This window comes from Rhagoletis pomonella, unplaced genomic scaffold, assembly GCF_013731165.1.
Source record: "Rhagoletis pomonella isolate Grant_MI unplaced genomic scaffold, Rhpom_1.0 Rhpom_scaffold_00013, whole genome shotgun sequence".
NCBI classification, from domain to species: Eukaryota; Metazoa; Arthropoda; class Insecta; order Diptera; family Tephritidae; genus Rhagoletis; species Rhagoletis pomonella.
In genome coordinates, this window is record NW_023458567.1 from 9,826,465 (window position 1) to 9,845,464 (window position 19,000).

Below are 19,000 nucleotides of genomic sequence, written 5' to 3' on the forward strand. Positions count from 1 at the left end.
TCCTGATCATGTTTTGAGAAAAAATAGGGCTTTACTTTAAACATTTCTGCTAAAAAAATTTAAACATTTTTATTCAAACAAAAGCTCCTTTAAGCAAAACAATAACATATTTAAACCAAAAAATATGTGGTAGAATTACTTCTGTGATTATATGCTTTCAATAAGAATTCTCAGCATAAAAAGCCACAACAAAGTACACACTTCAACTCCACTCTGTAAGAATACACCAGGGCTCTAGGTTCCACACACACACCACTGTTCTGTACAACTTCCTATTTAAATTTAATTTTGAAGGTTTCTAAACCTTTTTCTAAAAACAATTTGTATTGATTACACACCAATTTAGCTGCAATTGGGAAACTTGGGCAAGGTATAGATAGCATAAGTTAATTTGTGAATGATTTTAAAGTACGAATTTGTTTTTGCAATACGTTTTCACACCTGAACTTTTTGCTTTATAAAATCAATGTATATACAAAACCAGCCTTTTTTACAATTGCAACCCATTTTTTTAAATAAATCACAACGTTTTGAAATGTTTGCGAAGTCACCAAGTTTTCCAAAGTCCTAACAATGAAATGAGTTCAACATTTTGTAAATAAAAGAAAATTTCAAAACACAAGCGCTTTCATCTGATCCTTAACTGCCTGTATTTGAAAACATGCTCATCAAATAATGAAATCAAAATCAGCTTCATTCAGTTATTTACATGCTTAAGTACCTGTAGACCTAACTTAACTTTTTCTACCCCTAAAAAAAATCAATCCACCTTTTTCGCATAACGTTTGCTATGACCCCTCGAAAATTTTAAATAATTTTAATAAATATTTCAGTATATTTCATTAATCGATCTTCTCTCCTTCTACAACATTTCCATGCCTTTTTGGCCTTCTTTATTTTTTATTCTTTTTATACTTGTTTTTTTTTTGTTTCTTGTCTCCTTGTTGCCCGTTCATCTCCCCTCCGCAGAGTAATCCCTGTACCTCGGGCTTCCTCAGTCCACCCACATCGGCTAGCCGCCGCCCATCGGTGATGTTCAACGAATATGTGTTACTGCATACACCGCCCGCAATTAGCGAATCGTTAACTGTCGCAAATACAACAACAACGACAAATGTGGTGAAGAGCACAGTGTGCTCGTCGGAGAAGATGACACAGGCCGGTGATGGCAGCATATGGCAGGTGAGTGGCGGGTGGGGAGTTTTCATTTTAAAACTATATTTTATTTTATGAAAACTAGTTTAGGTTAGTTCTTTTATTTTTTTGCCTTGTTTTAATTTTTTAACCACTGCCTCCTCTTTTAACATATTAAATGTTTCAATTCCATTCTGTTCCTCTCATTATGCTTCGCTACTTTTCCGGTTTTTAGTATTTATACGACAATACTTTAAAATCTTACGTTCTTATAACTGTTTCATTTTCGTTAGTGCCGTTCTGTTTCCCGTTGTTCCCATTTTTGTATTCATTCCACCAAAATTTTTTTTATTAAATTGAAATTAGTCTCATTTCACTAATTTTTATTCGATTTTTCTTTCTAATTTATTTTTACTGTGTTCCATTTCCCCTTTGTTCCTTTACTTCCATCCCTTAACATTTCAACGTATGTATATTGAGTCTTATATTAAATTTTTTTAAGACTAGGTATACTTTTTTCAGTATATTCCATATCAATCTTTTACGTTCGTTTTTAATTTGTTCCTTTCGGTTGGTCCAATACTTAAATGCTATAATAAACTGTATGAGACCTCGTACATGTTCTGTTCCTTAACCAACTGTTTATTCGTTACAAGATAATGTTTATTTACTGTGTTAAGTTTGTTTTTATTTCATTTTTCTTTGACTTGTTCTCCCTTATTTTTACTCTGTTCCATTTTCTCTTCATTCCTCTGTTTCGCTTCATCTACTTTGCAAAACATATTTTTGTGTTCCTATAGATATAGTGAAATCTCTGTGTTTAAGTATATTCTATTTCAATTTGTTCCGTTACTTTCCCATTTGTTCCTTTCTTTTGAAGTTTCTTTGAGCACTTTTAATTTAGTGTACGTTTATGAGCTATTCGAATTTGCATGCAATCAATCGAAATTCGAAACAAATATTGTTTCATTTTTTCTCTGTTACATGTCAAATATTTGAAATTTTACTGGATTCCTATAAATTTTCTGATTGACAATTAATGTCTATTCAATCAATTCTAGTTCCATTTCGTTGTATTTAGTCGTTTCATTCGCTTATTTAGTACCTTTATTCCGTTTTGATTGACCAGTTCTCATTTCCTAACTTCCATTCATTTCATTCCCTTGATGTTCATATTCAATCATCAATTTATTTCGCATTTTTTCATTTAATTTCAGCTCATTTAATTTCACTTTCATAATTTCAGCTCACTTCACTTTACTTCACTTTGCTCCATTTTATTTCACTTCGCTTCGCTTCGTTTTAATTCACATTCATTTCAATTCACCCCATTTGGTTTTCCGTTCTCGGTTCTTCAGCCCAAGCCTTTATACAACTATTTCACTCTATCTTTTCCTCTCTCTCTCTCTCTCTTTCACTCTCACCCCATTGCAGGTCAATCTCCCCCAAACGATCAATAGCGGCGGCAGCACCATCGCCAATCCCTACGCCGATTGCTCCGAACTCGGTATACACGACGCGATGACATGTCAAGAGCTTTTAGCATTTTCTGTGGCCTTTTCAGCGGCCCTGCCCACCGGTCAAAGTACACTGGAGTCGTTTTACACCTCGTTAGCGCGCTGCGATCCGCACACCGCCGAAGCTTTGAAAAATCAACATAACCGCCAGCAAACACAGCTTATTAAACAGCAGCCGAATGCATTGGTTATCAGCGATCGCCAGTGTAAACGGCTGGATAATAATAGCACCGCTTTGGCAATCACCAGTAGCGCTGGCAACAACACCGCCATCCCAGCGACGGGCAACTACATCGAAGACTATTCTTGTTGCTATGATTTATATCAGAATGCACTTTCTCCGCTCGGCGAAAAGAAACAACGTTCGAAAGCAATGAAAACGCTGATAAGCATCTATCGCGCCATAAATCGCGTTTGCGGTGTGATGCGACGCTACATAAAGTTGCTGGTAGAGCATAAATACTTTCAACAGGGCATACTATTGGCCATTCTCATCAACACACTCTCCATGGGTATTGAATACCACGAACAGCCGGAGGATTTGACCGCCATTGTGGAGAAGAGCAACATTGCCTTTTCGGCGATATTCGCTGTGGAGATGTTGTTGAAAGTGATCGCCGATGGGCCATTCCGTTACATAGCGAATGGTTTCAATGTGTTCGATGGCGTCATTGTGATACTAAGGTGAGTTGCTGATGAGTTTTAATTGGATCTTCTTTAAAAAAATATCAACCTTAAGTACAAAGCATGCTAATTTCGTGCCAGAATGGTCATTATTAGGTATTAGGTTTGTAGATCATGCAACTAGGTTTTTTCTCTGTCCAATCACTTTACCTCATGATCTATCCAACCCGGATGGTTTCCATAGGACAAGTCGAAGATGGAGTCCCTTGGTTCAGTGCGTCGATTGAGGTCGATTGAGTCCTCAATTAACTTAGCAAGTGTAATGTTAAAATCAGAAATTTGTTCCATTCTGTGAACTAAACACGCCATTTTTCGTAAGTGCATTTAAACTCAGACCAGCCAAGCTTATTGATTTTTGGAAGCTGTAGATTGAACATTATTCATTTGGATATTTATAGTCAAACAGAAACCGGCGAGACGCCTGTCTTTATAGACGAATCCCTATGACCTGATATCGTTCCTTCGATAGTCGGAAGGTACCTTTCGTATTGAGATTGGAAACATTTCCTAGGTTACGAAAGTCCCCTTAGGTCGCAGTGTCTCTGACTATTTTCTGTTAATCCACCTTTAAGATGCGTCTTCAGCATTGTTGAATCACAAATGAACTAAGACGTTCCCGGGTATATGCGGTAGTTCTGTGTACCTGGCCAGTTGCAATTTACTCCAAATAAGTTTCGCAAGTTTTCCATGTAACTCCCAATCACTATCTCCCTAGTTCTTTGAAGGACCGCAACAGTGAAGTTCTATCAAAACGTTGCAAAATTTCGATTTGTTACGCTATGACAAGAACTATCTAGCTAAAGTACGTCTTTTTCCGTGGGATCAGTTCCAATTAATCTTGGGGATATTCCTCTAAATATGTTCCTGTTAGGAACAGACTTATGCAGGCTTAGGACTTCGATTTAATTCTCGTCACAAGATCACATAGAGCGTCATTACAAAGCTGAACCACTGCACTCGACGTTGGACAGACTGACCTTAACGAGTTTAAACGGGAGTCAATCGCCACGTTTGTCAACTCTCTCACAGTGAATGCCGTCAGCGGAGTTCAACCACCTCAAGATTCCTCATAGAGATCAGTGTGAGACTGGCGCAACTAAGATCTGCATACTTTATTAGGCCAAAATCGATCCCCGATATGGCCAACTTATTGCGAGGATGTAAAGTTTCCACTAACGGCCTCCTCACGTGCAACGAACGAGTTATTTGCACGGCTAATAGCACACACAGTCAGCTAAACTAACAGTACATGTAACCGAAAGATATCGAAAAGAGCGAACTCAGCCAATAAGTACATACAGAAAGCCAAGCGCTCTGCGAAATATATTCGTTCACTAACCCTGCACTCACTGCACTTATTTAGCGACTGGTGCGGCATTTACTCCAAGTATCGCCCATTGACGCAAGATATCAGTATTCTCCGTAGATAAATTGGGGAGCGCACGCTGTACTTGGACGAGCGATCCAATTTGTTTAACTACTTATGTAAGAAGAATAGAGGTCACAGGACTAATAGAGGTTCAAGGAAGGGTTATCGCTGCTTATGCAGACGCCCCACTCATATTTCTTCTCTCTAGCCTTGGGAGAACTGTCGTTGCTACTGGACGCCACCAATTTCGGCACCCCGATTTTAGTGAACGAATACGGGGACGGCATTGCCGTACGCTGTGTGCTTCCGCGTAGGTAATGTTAACGAGTAGTTTTCGAAGATTACCAGCGGTGGATTGTCGTAGGTCATCATCATGCAATATTAGTCATCAGAATTAATGAATCGACAAGCGATCAGCGATCCCCGCAAAGTTTTCTGGTGCCAAAAGTGCGTCAAATGAATCTTTCATCGAAGCCTGCAGTAAGTTTTGCCGATGCTGTTGTTGTTTTTATTGTTGTAATAACATACAAGTTCCCCAAAAGATTTTTTGGGAAAGATGCTAGAGTGACAGTCCTTGGTCAGATATGAATATGGGTAATTCCGGTTATGTAGAGCCGACAGTCGCGAGAACGATGCTGTTTATTTAACTGGTTCCACAAGACAATAATCAGGTGCATCCACTGGCTCTCACCAATAGTTGAGCCACCGAAGGTCCATCAATAGATTCACTGCCAACGAGGGCCACCAATACCGAGGTCAGTCGCCATGACTCTCCCTCTTCGCTACTGCCAATTGTCAGCTCGCTCACTGCGCTACAGAGAAAACAAATTCCGATTGCATTCCAAGACGCAATCCAGAGGATCTAATACCTTTGTACGTAGTGGCTAAAACTTTTAAAAATTTCTTTGTTTAGCCACCCAAGGTTTAGTTTTACTTCTGTTGACTACAAATTTTAATTTCTGTTATAGAAAATAGTAGTCCCCTCGAAAAAATACACTTCTCCACCCAACGCTTAGAGTGAACAAATTGAAATAGCATTTTACGTTGCAAAGCTTTTGCATAAATCAACTAAGTTGTGAATGAATTTTCCGACAGCAAATATATGTATATACATACTGCTTTCTATGCTCAACAATAAATTTCATGACTATGCAAATTTGTGGAATTGCCTTCGACACAGGCACCCGCACGCACATAGCATCAGCGAGTAATATTTGCAAGCAATTCACGCCTTAGCGCGCCAAACTAGAACTACCAATACAAACTCACGCGCACAGTTCTACTAACACACTCAAATCACAAATATATGCATTTGAATGCAGCCATGCTGACTGCCGGAAAAGCGCACCATTCCTCTTTTTTTTTGATTTTTTTTTGCGAACGCTGCAATGCATTCTGCTCATGCAAATCCTTGCTACTTTGGCGTGTTGAAGCAGTGATAATTTCACTGTTGACATACGATTGCCGAAGATTTAGATTGCTGTGGTGCGCGGGTAAAAGGGCCGAGTTGCCGTACTTGGGAGGCGGAAGCACAGACACACAGATAATAGCCATGTAACACTTCTCGACGCTTTCACAAGTTGGCTGCCGTGCTTTTATCATCGGCTGGGAGTGTGTGTGTGTGTGTGTGTGTGTGCAACAGGCGAAAAGTAGAAACCAAAAGCAGTCAAAAAACTAGAATAAAAAACCCAGACTGCTAGCGAAGGCATTCAAGCGCCGCTGAATGCGAAAATTGTAATGGAAAGTAGAGGTGGAAGCTGTGTGTGAAATTAGTATTGCTTGCCAAACATATGTACACTTGTATGGATATATGCATATGTGAGTCTATGCGCAGCTGTGTCGCTGCAGTCAACAAGTTGAGAATATGTTGGCGGTTGGCTTCGCTGACGATAAATTGGTGCACGGCATGACAGGCGTCGCCGTACCGCGGTCCTACGACACTACACACTGCCTTGCAGCAACATGTAGATGTTGGCCGCTGTGAGCGTAGGCGACGACATGCTAGTGACCAGGCTAGTTAAGAATGTGGTTGAAGTGGTTTTGTGGTAACCTAAAAATATACATTATTTTCGGCTGCTATGCTTAAGCATACATATGTACGTAGTTATGCATCCATGTAAGTACTACTACTACAGTTCTAAATGGCACGAATTTTTCACATTTCAAATTAACTTTGTATGAATTGTTTGCATAAAGTTGAGCTATGTTTGCTATGAATTGCTTGGTTAGCCACACATGGCGTATGAGCAACATTTGAAAGGAGCAATGTATGAGCCACATGCTTACTTACATACAAACAAATGTACTTCCGCACATGCATTAAATCCACATTACTTTAAGTTAAATACTATAATTATTTTATGAGTTGCATATGTCATACGAGCTAGACGAATTTCATACGTCAGGCAAGGCGTAAAAGTTGCCCAATGCGTATGAGTGATGTATATAGAATAAATGCAGAGGTCACGAAACTGCTTTATGCTGTCTACAGGAAATTAGTTATATTAATTAAATTGCATTTAATCGACCATAGTTCGTATATTCCGGAAATACTTCCCTTACCTAGCCTTCTTTGATGCTAATAAACCAACTTGGTATAAGTTAGATATCAAAAGTGGGTCATGCACCGTTGCCAATTTTCACTATCACACTTTCTGCAGGGGTTTACACTGTCTAGCAGAGGTTTGGGTAAATGTTTGCGCAAAAAATCTTCAACGCATGAAAAGGATTCTAAAATATATGCTTCAATAAAAACATGTATGGTAAAGTTATTTGCAAAGTTGCCATTTTTCTCAAAAGCTCAGATTGGCAGAAGAAGGCAATTAACTTTAAGCATTTCACGGCGAGTAAGGCGCATATAAAAAATATTTTTACTTTATGCACAATTCCACCGATTTCCTCCTAAATATATTGCTACGTTGCCCATTTTTTGCTGCAAGCTTTGTTAAATTGGCGGAGGAATTCCGCAAAAGTTTAGTAAAACGTTGAAAGCTAGAATTGAAGCTTTAGTAATTATATGGTCAGCATTTTACAACGTTGCCGATTTTCAAAAGCGGAGGCTTTCAGTAAAGAGTCCATGAAGTTTGAAAAATTATATCTAAGCCCTAAAGAGAATATTGGTCCTCCTCTTCCATCTGAAAATAAAGGATTTTTTATTTGTTGTACTGCAATTTTTTTCGTAAAATATTGCCGTTTAGACCGAAAGTTATTTCCTTTTCAATTTTAAAAACACATTATCGTAATAATATCGTTTCTTTTATTGAAAAAGAAAATTACAATAAATAAGCGCTTAAAAAATTTGCATTAAAACATCTGAAACGTGACCTATTTTCAGTGACTCACACCCTTAGTAATTCTAAGCCCATGAATGCCGAGGCACATATACTAAACTTGAAAAAAAAAAATTTAAGAAATCATGCGGCATTTTGGAATAAATTGTTTACTGCGTTGCCAATTTTCATTTACACACCCAGTTAATTTAAAATTTTGAAAATATATTTTCGTAAGAATATCGCTTTAAATTAACAGAATTAAAACGATAACTTTAACAATAGAACCTTTGCCACGTTGCCAATTTTCAATAGCTCGGACTGTTATTAAAATTAAATCTATGTTAACTTAATATTATTTGTCAAGCATAAAAATGTGTTGATGGAGGAGTCCAATTTTGTAATATGTTTACTTTTTATGCAACTTTTTGCCAATTGCGATGTTGCCAAATTTTACCAAATTTTTATTCCAACATTTATTTAGTTTAAATATGCAAAAAGAATTTCGAAAAAAAATTTATTTATACTAATAAGTTTTCTGTGGCAAAAATTTAAAGCTTTATAAGTGTCCAAAGAAACATGTTGCTGTGTTGCTGTCGAAAATTTTAATTTAATTAAAAATATAGTTTCGCAGCGCTTACAAAAAAAAGGAAAAATAAAATGTATCTCTTTAAAAAGTTCTTCCGAAAAATTTTTGCAACGTTGCCAGCTTTCACTAGTTCAAACTTTTATTAGAAAGAAATATACATAGTAAAAAATATTAGTAGAGATTATGAAAAATATATTGAAAAGTAGGCCTAAAAGTTTTAATATGAATGCCCCGTTGTCAATTTTCACCTACAAATAATTTTTTGCTCGTTTGTTGTCAAAAGAAACTTGTACGACTTGTTTCAGTTTCATGAAATTTAAATTAATTGTTTGGCAGGATGTGTACAATTTGCAGTGATTCCAACTTAAGGTTAATTCCCTCCCAAACTCCCAAAACTATAAAACCAGAAAGTAAATTTCTAAATATTTTGAATTTAAGAATAAATTCTATAATTCCGGTGATGGTTTTTGGAAAGTTTGCATTTTTCATAGAAATTTGGTAAAAGTACGTTAAAAAATTTACAATTTAATCCGCGTTGAAAGTTTTTTTCATAGTTTACGTAGTCACAAAAGTTACTACGGTAGTCGAAATATTGTTCCAAGTCCATAAAAAAGTTAAGAAATTAAATTCTCATTTTCGTTTTTTTTCAATTTACAATTGTCTGTCTTTTACTCTCACACAACGTCCCATTTAAGTAAACTTTTAATCTAAGCCTGGCATTCGGAGTATAAAAACATATTAATAGCTCGCATTGCATTGTTGCCAATTTTCAGTGTCGTCATTCTTTGCAGCCGGCCTGTTGCCAATTTTCAACAATTCCTTTCTTTACCTTTGTTTGAGCTGTTATATTTCTTTGTTTTTCCCCTTTTTCAGCGTTGTCGAAATTTTCCAACAATTTCACAGTGGAAATGGTAGCAGCGGTGGTAGCTCTGGACTTTCAGTACTACGCACATTTCGCTTGCTGCGCATACTCAAACTCGTGCGTTTCATGCCCAATTTGCGTAGGCAACTATTCGTAATGTTGCGGACCATGGACAATGTGGCTGTGTTCTTTTCGCTGCTTGTGCTCTTCATATTCATATTCAGGTAAGATTTTGTTTCGAATTTAAATCGGAGTATTTTTGCTATAACTTACTTTTAAGGCAAATCGTATTTATTAGTATTAAAAATTCTCGTATTTAGAAACTACTTGTAAATTTAAAGTACGTATATTAATATAAAAAAAAATTAACAATTTTAGAAGTTTAAAGAAAGTTAGGCGACTTTTAGCGAAAGAAATTTGTGAAAGGTATACACCTAATGTGAGGTAACACTGCTTACTAATACACTAAAAATACGCACACTAACTCCAGTTTTTAAATAAAATACTATTTTGTACAGTAAATACTTCAAATCATACCGTTTAGTACATATATTTTCTTCGTACAAATTTCATCAGAATAGTAGTGAGGGATTTTTTCCTACGTATTAGAAAAAATTATCAGAAATAAACAAGCATACATAGAATTCAATCAATAACTAAAGTTTTCGGCCAATCAACTATCCAACCATGCTCTATTATAACATATTAAATATAACTTTCTATAATTTTAGTTTTTTGCCTCCACCCCCCGAAATAAAATATTTACATCTTTCAATCTTACTTGCCTAGTAAAGTATTTGCTCTCTCTCTCTCTCTTACACTAATATTATTAATATTTCCAATCACCCTTGTTAGCATTTGTTACAATCCTAAGTTAACCTATTTTTCTTGTTAAAGCTCCAAAGTGCATTTTCATTTCTAACTTTCAGGAGCAGCCATTCTCAAGCACTAGTTCTCTCAAAAAAAGAGTCTCTCTTTTGCAGTTCTTTCTCCGTAAAGCTTTTAACACTCTCTTCCGTTTTTCAGACTATTTAAAAAAAAAAAAAACATTACTGAAATTTTTTTAATACCTACACATGTATTCATTACTTTTCACATATTTAGCCATAGAAGTTTTGTTTTAAGTTATATCAGATATACATACATATTAGAAGTAAATCAGTTAAGAAGTATACATATGTACATTTAAAAAATTCATTTATGAAATTAGTTTTTAAGCTCAAAATCATCGAAAGACATTCGAAAATAGTTATTGAATCTGCAGTAGCCCTTCATATAATAAACATTGAAAAATTATATTCACCAAAACGCTTTAACTCATTCAAGACACAAACCATTCAAACAAACGCCAAGGCATATACCATTTTTAGTAAACGCCAGCCAAATTTCTTAAGATGTTTAGAACTTTAATTGCTGCCCCAATAGCACATCTGTTCAAGAAATACTTCCAATGCTGCTGTGTTGCCAAATTTCATGAACGCAACACCAATTTTTCAAATGCGCTATTGCCACACTTCATACGAAGAACTTGGCTATGTATCAAATCTATTTAGAATCGCCCAAATAATAAAATTTAAAAGAGCCCTTTCTTCAAAAGCACTGTTGCCAGTTTTCACTCATGGGTCACTTACGAAATAGAGCATTGGAGAAAGCTAATTAATTTATTTAAAGCCAAGGTCTCAGTCCGCTTAAAACATATTTACCATTTTTTAGTTGCCTATTAAATATAGTATTTTTAAAGAGACCGCAACACGTTTGCAGATTCTCGCATTCGAAATGTCGTACGGTAAAAATATTAAGAACAAACAAGGGTAAAAAATAAGTACTACTGCTTAATTTTCCCACGTCCATTAGTATACGCTGTAGCATTGTTGACAATTTTCTTTTAAAGTGGTTGAGCAAGGTTTACCTTTTCATGCTTGACTGATATTATGTGATAGTATAAAGTAATGACAGAAAAATATTTCGATATAAAGCTGCAGGATATTTTATCAAAGTTTCCTCAGGTTTAAGTTAAGAAATCGGGTTAAATACCGGTGTAATGTTGCCAAGTTTCATTGGCTCATTTCTGATTTATATCATAACAATTGGAATAAAAATAACTTTGGCGGTTAAACACAAAAATGATTTCTATACACTTGTTGAATAAAGTTCCCAATTTATTTTTTTATTTTTTTTAGTATAAGTGTGTAGACACTTTTGCCTAACCTCTTAGTAGAGTTCAAGAGATGGTGGCTAAGCCTCGTGCTGAACACCAACTGAACAATGTTGCCAATTTTCTTAAACACTTTTTTAGTATTGGTGATTAAACACTGTTGCCAAATTTCTTCGACGATTTCTTTTTTTTTTGCAACCGAATATTTACTGAACAACATTGCACCAAAGCTTCTTTTTAATATTAGTAGACGAAAGTTAGCTCTCCAGTGGTGGACGCGTTTACATGCGCTCTCTCCGCGAATACAACTAACAACAATTAGGTAAATTTCCACTAAGAAATATCGGCTATAGAAAATTTAAGTTTTTATAGTCAAATTTCTCTGAATTCCCTGCGAGTCTTAAATTTTCAAAAACCATCAGTTTCGCCGTCTTTTACTCTTGAAATCATTAGTACTTCAGTAGTATTTTCTCAGATTATCTCAATATGTTCCACAAATTAATTTTTTTTCAGTGCTGTGTTGCTAATTTTTCTAAAATACTTTCACTTTTTATCAATAAAATTCAATTGAGTTCCACAACATAAATACATACATACGTTAAGGTCTCAAAAGGATAAGAAACTTTCGGAAGAAAGAATTGCTACGTTGCCAAATTTCAGTAGAAAAAACTTAAACCGTAAATGGCAAAATTTTAACTCTGGATAAAATTTAATGCCGCGGAGCTACACAATTTTTCATATTTTCTTCTACAGAAATTTGCACGACAATGATTTGCGATGTTGCCAATTTTCAGCAAAAAAAAATTAAGTTTGTCGAACATAACGAGAATTCATAATGTATTTAAATTGCATAACACTTTCCATGAAAATCTGAATATCTAGAAAAGAATAGGTAAAAATTTGCTTAAAAAAATAATTAATTGAAAATTTTCATTTTCAAGTAGCTCTACAAGCTCATCAGTAAAGGTTTCCGTTATTGAAAGTCAGAACCACACCCTGGAATTTTTCTATTTATTAAAAAATAATGCAATTTTTCCAACTCTTTTCTCTATCAAAATTAAAGAAATTCTAAAACATTATGCCATTCATGATTTGAGAGTGTAGAAAATCATAGTATTCGCTAAAATGAATTTCCTTTTTTTTCAAGATGAAAATATTCTTAATAACGTATTTCAGATAAAGCTTTTTTCATATTTTTTATAAAATCGGTTCTAATTATTTTTTTTGTTAAATATTTTTTAAGCCGAGATTTTTTATTTTTCCTTAAAACAAATATTCATAAGAAAACTAATATTTTAGATCTGTTCTTTTAAAATAAAGAAAAAAGCATAGTTTCTACCTAAAATAAAATATATATTTTACCAAAAATTTAAGTTGTAAAAAAGGTGCGACATACTTTTGATTTTAAGACTGAACATTTGTGTTCGGTTTGATGCAAAGACATCGCAAATTTGAAATTAGAAAATTATTTATAATTTTTTTTTTTCAAACAAACTTGTATTCATGTTCACAGATCTTAAATTTGTTCAGTCTTTATTATACCTCGTTTTCACACTGATTTTTAGTGAAAAGCCCACATCTTCAATCAAACGAAAAATTTTCATACAAATTTTTAGAATGAGAAATTTTTCTACTTTTCTGGGGGGCAAAATTTCCACTTAACTTCTTTAGTAAAACATAACATTTGTTCTTCGATATTTTTTGTTTCTTTTTTCCCACTTAAAATAACTGTATAGCTCATAGTCAAGTAAAATTACATATTTTTTCAATTTTCTTTTTATTTTTAATTTAAATATTTTCCATCTCACGCATTTGCAAATTTTGGTTTTAGTTTCATATTTTCATATCGATTTGAGAAAAAAAAGCCTTCAATTTTCGCAAAGAATTTTCTGCTAAAAATCTCCAATTTTCATTCTAAATAACTTTGAGGCACTTTATGCCACTAATTTTTGTGTAGTTAGTTAAATTTCAAAACATTATGTAAATTTTATTTTCAACAATTTAACTTTTTCAATTTTTATATATTTTTTTCTTTAAAGAATATTTCAATAAAAAAAAAAAACTGATTTTAACTGAAAAGCTTAAGCTTGACCTACATACATCATTTCTCACTTGACATTCCACAAGTGTCGTACATCACGCTCTCAGCTTAATAAAACTGTTCGCTCACGCTCTCTACTCGCTCTGTCACTTTCTTTCTTACCATTCAACAAAAGCTTCTCAGCCAAAGCATTAAAATTTCTTCAAAAAAACAACACAGACTAAATTAGTGCTATAGCATTTATTACATTTGAGTGGTAAAAAATTAGTAAAAAAAATAGTAAAAATATAGAAAATATTTAGTTAGTTTGGCAATCGATGTGTGTACTTTAGTCGAAATAGAATTTAGTGTAACTTCATTTTCTTGCTCATACAGTCAAAAGCTCAGAACCATTCGGAAAGTCAAAAAATAAAAGAATAAAAATTTCAAAATTTCTCTCTCTCTCTCTCTCTCTACACACACTCCTATCTCAACTGCTTTTCAGTACAACTATTCATAGCTGTTACTTTGGGCATTTAAATATTACTACCTACACATACATACACACGATCTATATACCTATTTATGTACGTACGTATATAGTATATATAGTTAATTTGCAGTATATCTTTGCGCCTAATTGTGTAGTTAGTCAAAATGAAATTTCTTGAATTTCGTCAGTTAGTTAGTTTCATTGTTGCCTCTAGTAGTTAGTCGAAAAAAAACAACTTAAAAAAATCAGTAAAAAATATATATTTTTTTTTTTTCAAAAAAAAATTCTATTTGGTATAGATGTTTTAAATTTTTTTTTTAAAATTTGCTTATAAACTACTCGTATCAACAAACAAATTCTCACTTATAAAAAAAAATATTAAACTTGTATTAAAATTTTTTTAAATGCATAGCAAAAAACACGCAAAGTACATCTAAATACATACAAGGCAGCACGCATATTCACAAAAACAAGGAATTCAATGCACTCTCACTTGCATACATATTCACATGCATTGATACGCCCTACAACTCACGCAATTTTTTCACGTACTCACATACATACATATGAACATGCACATATGTACATTTTCACTACAGCCAAATAATTACATTTGTCAACCGAGCAAACTATTTTTTACGAAAACAAATGTGCTAACTATATTATCTAATATACTAATAATAAATAAATAATACTAAAACCGTGAACAAAATAAATTTTTATTTAGCTTTAAGCTTTCCATAAGACTTTCGAAATACCTAAACCTTTATTTCCTCTATTATTCTTTCAAAAATTCTAAGCTACCATTAAACATCACAGACGGTTCGCGCCTTAAGTCTTTCGTTTTACTCGCTCTTTGCTTTTGAAGCACCACTGTTGCCGAATTTCCCCTCAGTATTTTTTAAATTCATTCAACTACATGTAAAAAGTAAAATTTTATTTCTCTTAAAAAATATTAAAATTTCGACAATCATCAGTCATTTGATCATACGTGGGGAATGAAAAAATTGGTTTTACACTATTGGCAATTTTCATCCTGCTTAATAGGAGAATAGTTGCGGCTTTAATATTTAAATTAGAAGCCGTTAAAAGGAGTAATAGTCACGCAGTTCGGCCCAGAGTTTGGCGGAAACATTTCGGCGCCTTGCGAGCACATCTGAGTTCCCTTAGATATCTTTACTAACAGCACCCATACTACATTCTTTTCACTTTTCACTCTTGAGGAACTGGAGCTGTAGAGACTTGACGGCAGCTAGACCGCGACTTTACGTGCTTTAATTCAGTTGGAATATCCTTAGATCGGCTACTTGCAGGGATTCTGCCTAATCGGGAAGCAATGACAGTAAAATTGGCTTTCTAATAAATGAATGTTGTCTTAGTACTCGAGATGGCCTTGGATAGACTGAAGTTGGATCGATGTCAAATTTTTTTTTTAATTTCTGTCGGACCAGACTTTAGCTTGTTTTCAGAGTAAATGGTAATCATCAACAACGAGTCGGAACTATGCCAAAAAATAGTGCAACGGCTCCGAACTAGCCTTGAGTGGTAAACTACGAAAATAAATCTTGATAAGACTTCAAACGGTTTCGTAAGAGTGGAATGCATATCATTTGCATCCAGAATAGTCGTTGGACGCTGTCTTTTCACTTGCGGCCTTGCCCTTAAATCCAACAAAATGTCTCGAAGGTTTGTTGAACTCTAGATTTTTTTAAGTAGACTTCACTAGGCCGAGCTCTTAAACAAAGATTGTGTATAGCCCTCATTTTCGAGTAAATTCCTTTTAGGTGCTATTCACTTAATACATAGCGTCCTGCTTAAGTACACTTCACTTATTTTTACCATATTTCGATTGCCTTTTCAAAAATACATGAATTTCGTTTAATAACGTTTCACTTAAGTGCGCCTCACATTAAACCAAAATTTTCTTTAAATGACTTATTTGACCCAAAGTTTTTGATAAGCTTGAAATGAATCTTCACTTCTGAGTGAATATCGTTTATGTTCATCTCACTTAATTGCGTTCCGCTTAAAGCCCTTCTGCTGTTTTATATTTAATTTTTTTTTGTAATTTCTATAACTACGTCGCGCTTTACAGCGTTTCTTTTAAGTGCTTCTGGTTTAGCTTCAGGGTTTTTCTGAGATTTTCTTTTAAGTACATATCAATTAATTGCCTCCCCCTTAAGTACATACCATTTATGCAATTTTCGAATTATACTCCTCCGCTTATTGGATTTAGTTTTTTCGATAAATATCAAAACAAACATTATTTGCGTAAATATCATTTAAGTGCCTTTCACTTAATTGAGTCTTGCGTAGGTACATTTAACTTGTCCTCTTAAATGAGCGGATCTGGTGTAGCAGCATATTATGTAGGCACAACTCCAGTGAAGCTCTAAAATTTTGTTTATAATACATCTTCATTATGATAGATTTCCCTTAATTGCGTTCCACTTAAGTGCACTTCACTTATTTTGATACAATTCTGAAGGTGAATTTCGACTTATTTCGAACTAACTTTCGATCTCTTCTAGAGTCAACACTTACCACCCCTTAAACCTTGGAAGAAATTCTTTTCTAGTTTTGAAGTTATGCGCCTACCCACCCCCTCTTGTTTTTTATTCAGCTTTCCCTATTTTTAAGCCACTCTGCATACATATCTCTCTTCCTCTTCCTATCTCTCAGTCTCTTACATAGCCAATCAATTTAGGTCTCGGTTTTCCTCCTTCCCTGACACCCTCTTACTTTCCCTACCAGCGTATTTTACTTCCCTTTCTTTTCGTTTTAACTCTCTCTCTCTCACTCTTGCATAACATGTCTCACTTATATCGCTCTGATTTCCCTATTTTGCCGCTATGCTCTGTCTATGTTGTGCTCTTCTCTCACTCAGCGCTATATGCATTGTTTTTAAACTCTCCTGCTCTTACTCTCCGTTTCTCTCTCTCTCTCTCTTTCTTTCTATTTCTCTTACTCTCTTTTTTATACACTAACATATGCGCTCTTTCATTACTTCTAATGCGATCTTTGTTGACGTATATTTATATAAAATATATATTTCTAAACAAAAAACCTTTAAAAATTCAAAAACAAATCAATTAAAAATAAACTATCAATTATTTATTTATATATGTCATACATAATATATCTATACTTTATATACTATATATAAATAAACTTAAATATATATCTCTGAACTCGCCCCCAAATCTACTTATCAATTTAAATATATATATATGCATATATATGAAATCAATCAAACCGATCGAACATCAATCAATCAATTTAGTATACTCGGCATGAATCTATTCGGATGTCAATTCTGCGAGACCATTAACGATGAAAGGGTATGCGATCGTAAGAATTTCGACAGCCTGCTGTGGGCGCTCGTCACTGTTTTTCAGGTAGAATTGCTAAAAGCAAAAAATAGCATTATAACTAATCCTATACAACTAACTACTACTATTATCTACTACTATTACTGCTACTAACATATTTTGATTTTTAACTAGCTAATACAAATATTTTTATGGATTCTTTCGAATACCTATAAATTTTAGTACGAAAAAAATCGTGTTTTATATAAAATGTTATTTGCTAGAAAAAAAATTTAATTTAAATTGCTGTGTTATTTTGTGTTGTGCCAAAATGTGGAAAGATAAAAAATGTTTAAATTTGTATGTTAATTTCTAGCGATTATATATGGGGGCTGTGAATTTTATTTAAAATTTAATTTTTAATATATTTTTTGCCTTTTTGGAAATATTTTCAAATTTATTTGTAATTATTTATGTGTTTTTTTCTGAATTTCTCACGTTATTCGGCAAACCCTTTCTACAATTTTTGTTAACAAAAAAACTGTATATAGAATTTTGTAAAAAATTTTCAAACATAATTATTTCCTGCTAGTAAACATATTTTTCCATACATCATTGGCTGAATATCTTTTTGTATTTTTTCATAATTTTTAATTTTGTTAAATATTTGTAGTTTTCGTTTTATTTTTTCATGATTTATTTTTTTGCTGATTTTTTTTAAATAATTTGCGTACCTTAATTTTGCTTTTGCTTCGCTTTTATTTAATCAGGATTTTATTTAGAATAATTTTTTCCCGATTAGTGTTGAAAATATTTTAAGAAAAGTAAACATGCAGATTATATCCAGAAAACAAAAACATAGCATTTAATACTTTAGTACGCAACCCCGTGTATGTGCGCATAGTATGTATGAAGTATGTAGACAAAGCATTGCTGGAAAAATAACTTCAAGAAAGTAGTGAAAATCATTTAGAAAGTACACCTTCTGAGAATCTTAGGAAATTGTTAGCTGATAAAGTTCGAATATGTTTATATGTATGTATATAGCTACACCAATAAGTCTCTATATAGAGTACATACTATGTCCCGCATGACTTAGCTGGTTAGCGAAAGAATGCTTTAGGATATACCACATACATATGTTTCGTTAGTTTTTAAGCAGAAAAGGGCGAAGAAAGCAGTTGAATTTAACAATTCTAAACTACAGTCAACAACAGGTAAGCCTTTAAGCATTTCGCATTTTTTGAGTAACTCTCTTTGTTTTGGAATACCTATCAACTTGTACGATTTTTTGTGCATGCTTGAATGCGCTTTTGTAAATATTTGAAACACTTGCTTGCTTACATAATCATTGGCGCATTTGTCACTCACGCACTTAGTCATATCTCAGTTTAACTCAAAACAGCCAGTAAATGTATACTACAAGTGCCATTTTTCACTCAATTTTTGGCTATTTGATTCAACTAGAACATACTGACTCCAAAAAATGTTCACCCAGATCTCACTCAACTCAATACAACTTACACCAATAGCAAATCAACAGTTTGAGTGCAAATTACTGCGCCTTATTTAAATAAAAGTAAATATGAGCGCTTCT

At 33.8% G+C, this 19,000-nt stretch overlaps 1 protein-coding gene across 1 annotated transcript in view; it reads left to right on the forward strand.

Moving 5' to 3' along the window:
• The window catches only part of LOC118748752, a 305,281-nt gene that overhangs the window by 253,138 nt on the left and 33,143 nt on the right, over positions 1 to 19,000 (forward strand). The window contains exons 12-14 of the mRNA XM_036483405.1: positions 970 to 1,182; positions 2,569 to 3,335; positions 9,436 to 9,648. Coding sequence (XP_036339298.1) covers positions 970 to 1,182; positions 2,569 to 3,335; positions 9,436 to 9,648 — 1,193 coding nt within the window. The remainder of the gene's footprint in view (positions 1 to 969; positions 1,183 to 2,568; positions 3,336 to 9,435; positions 9,649 to 19,000) is intronic.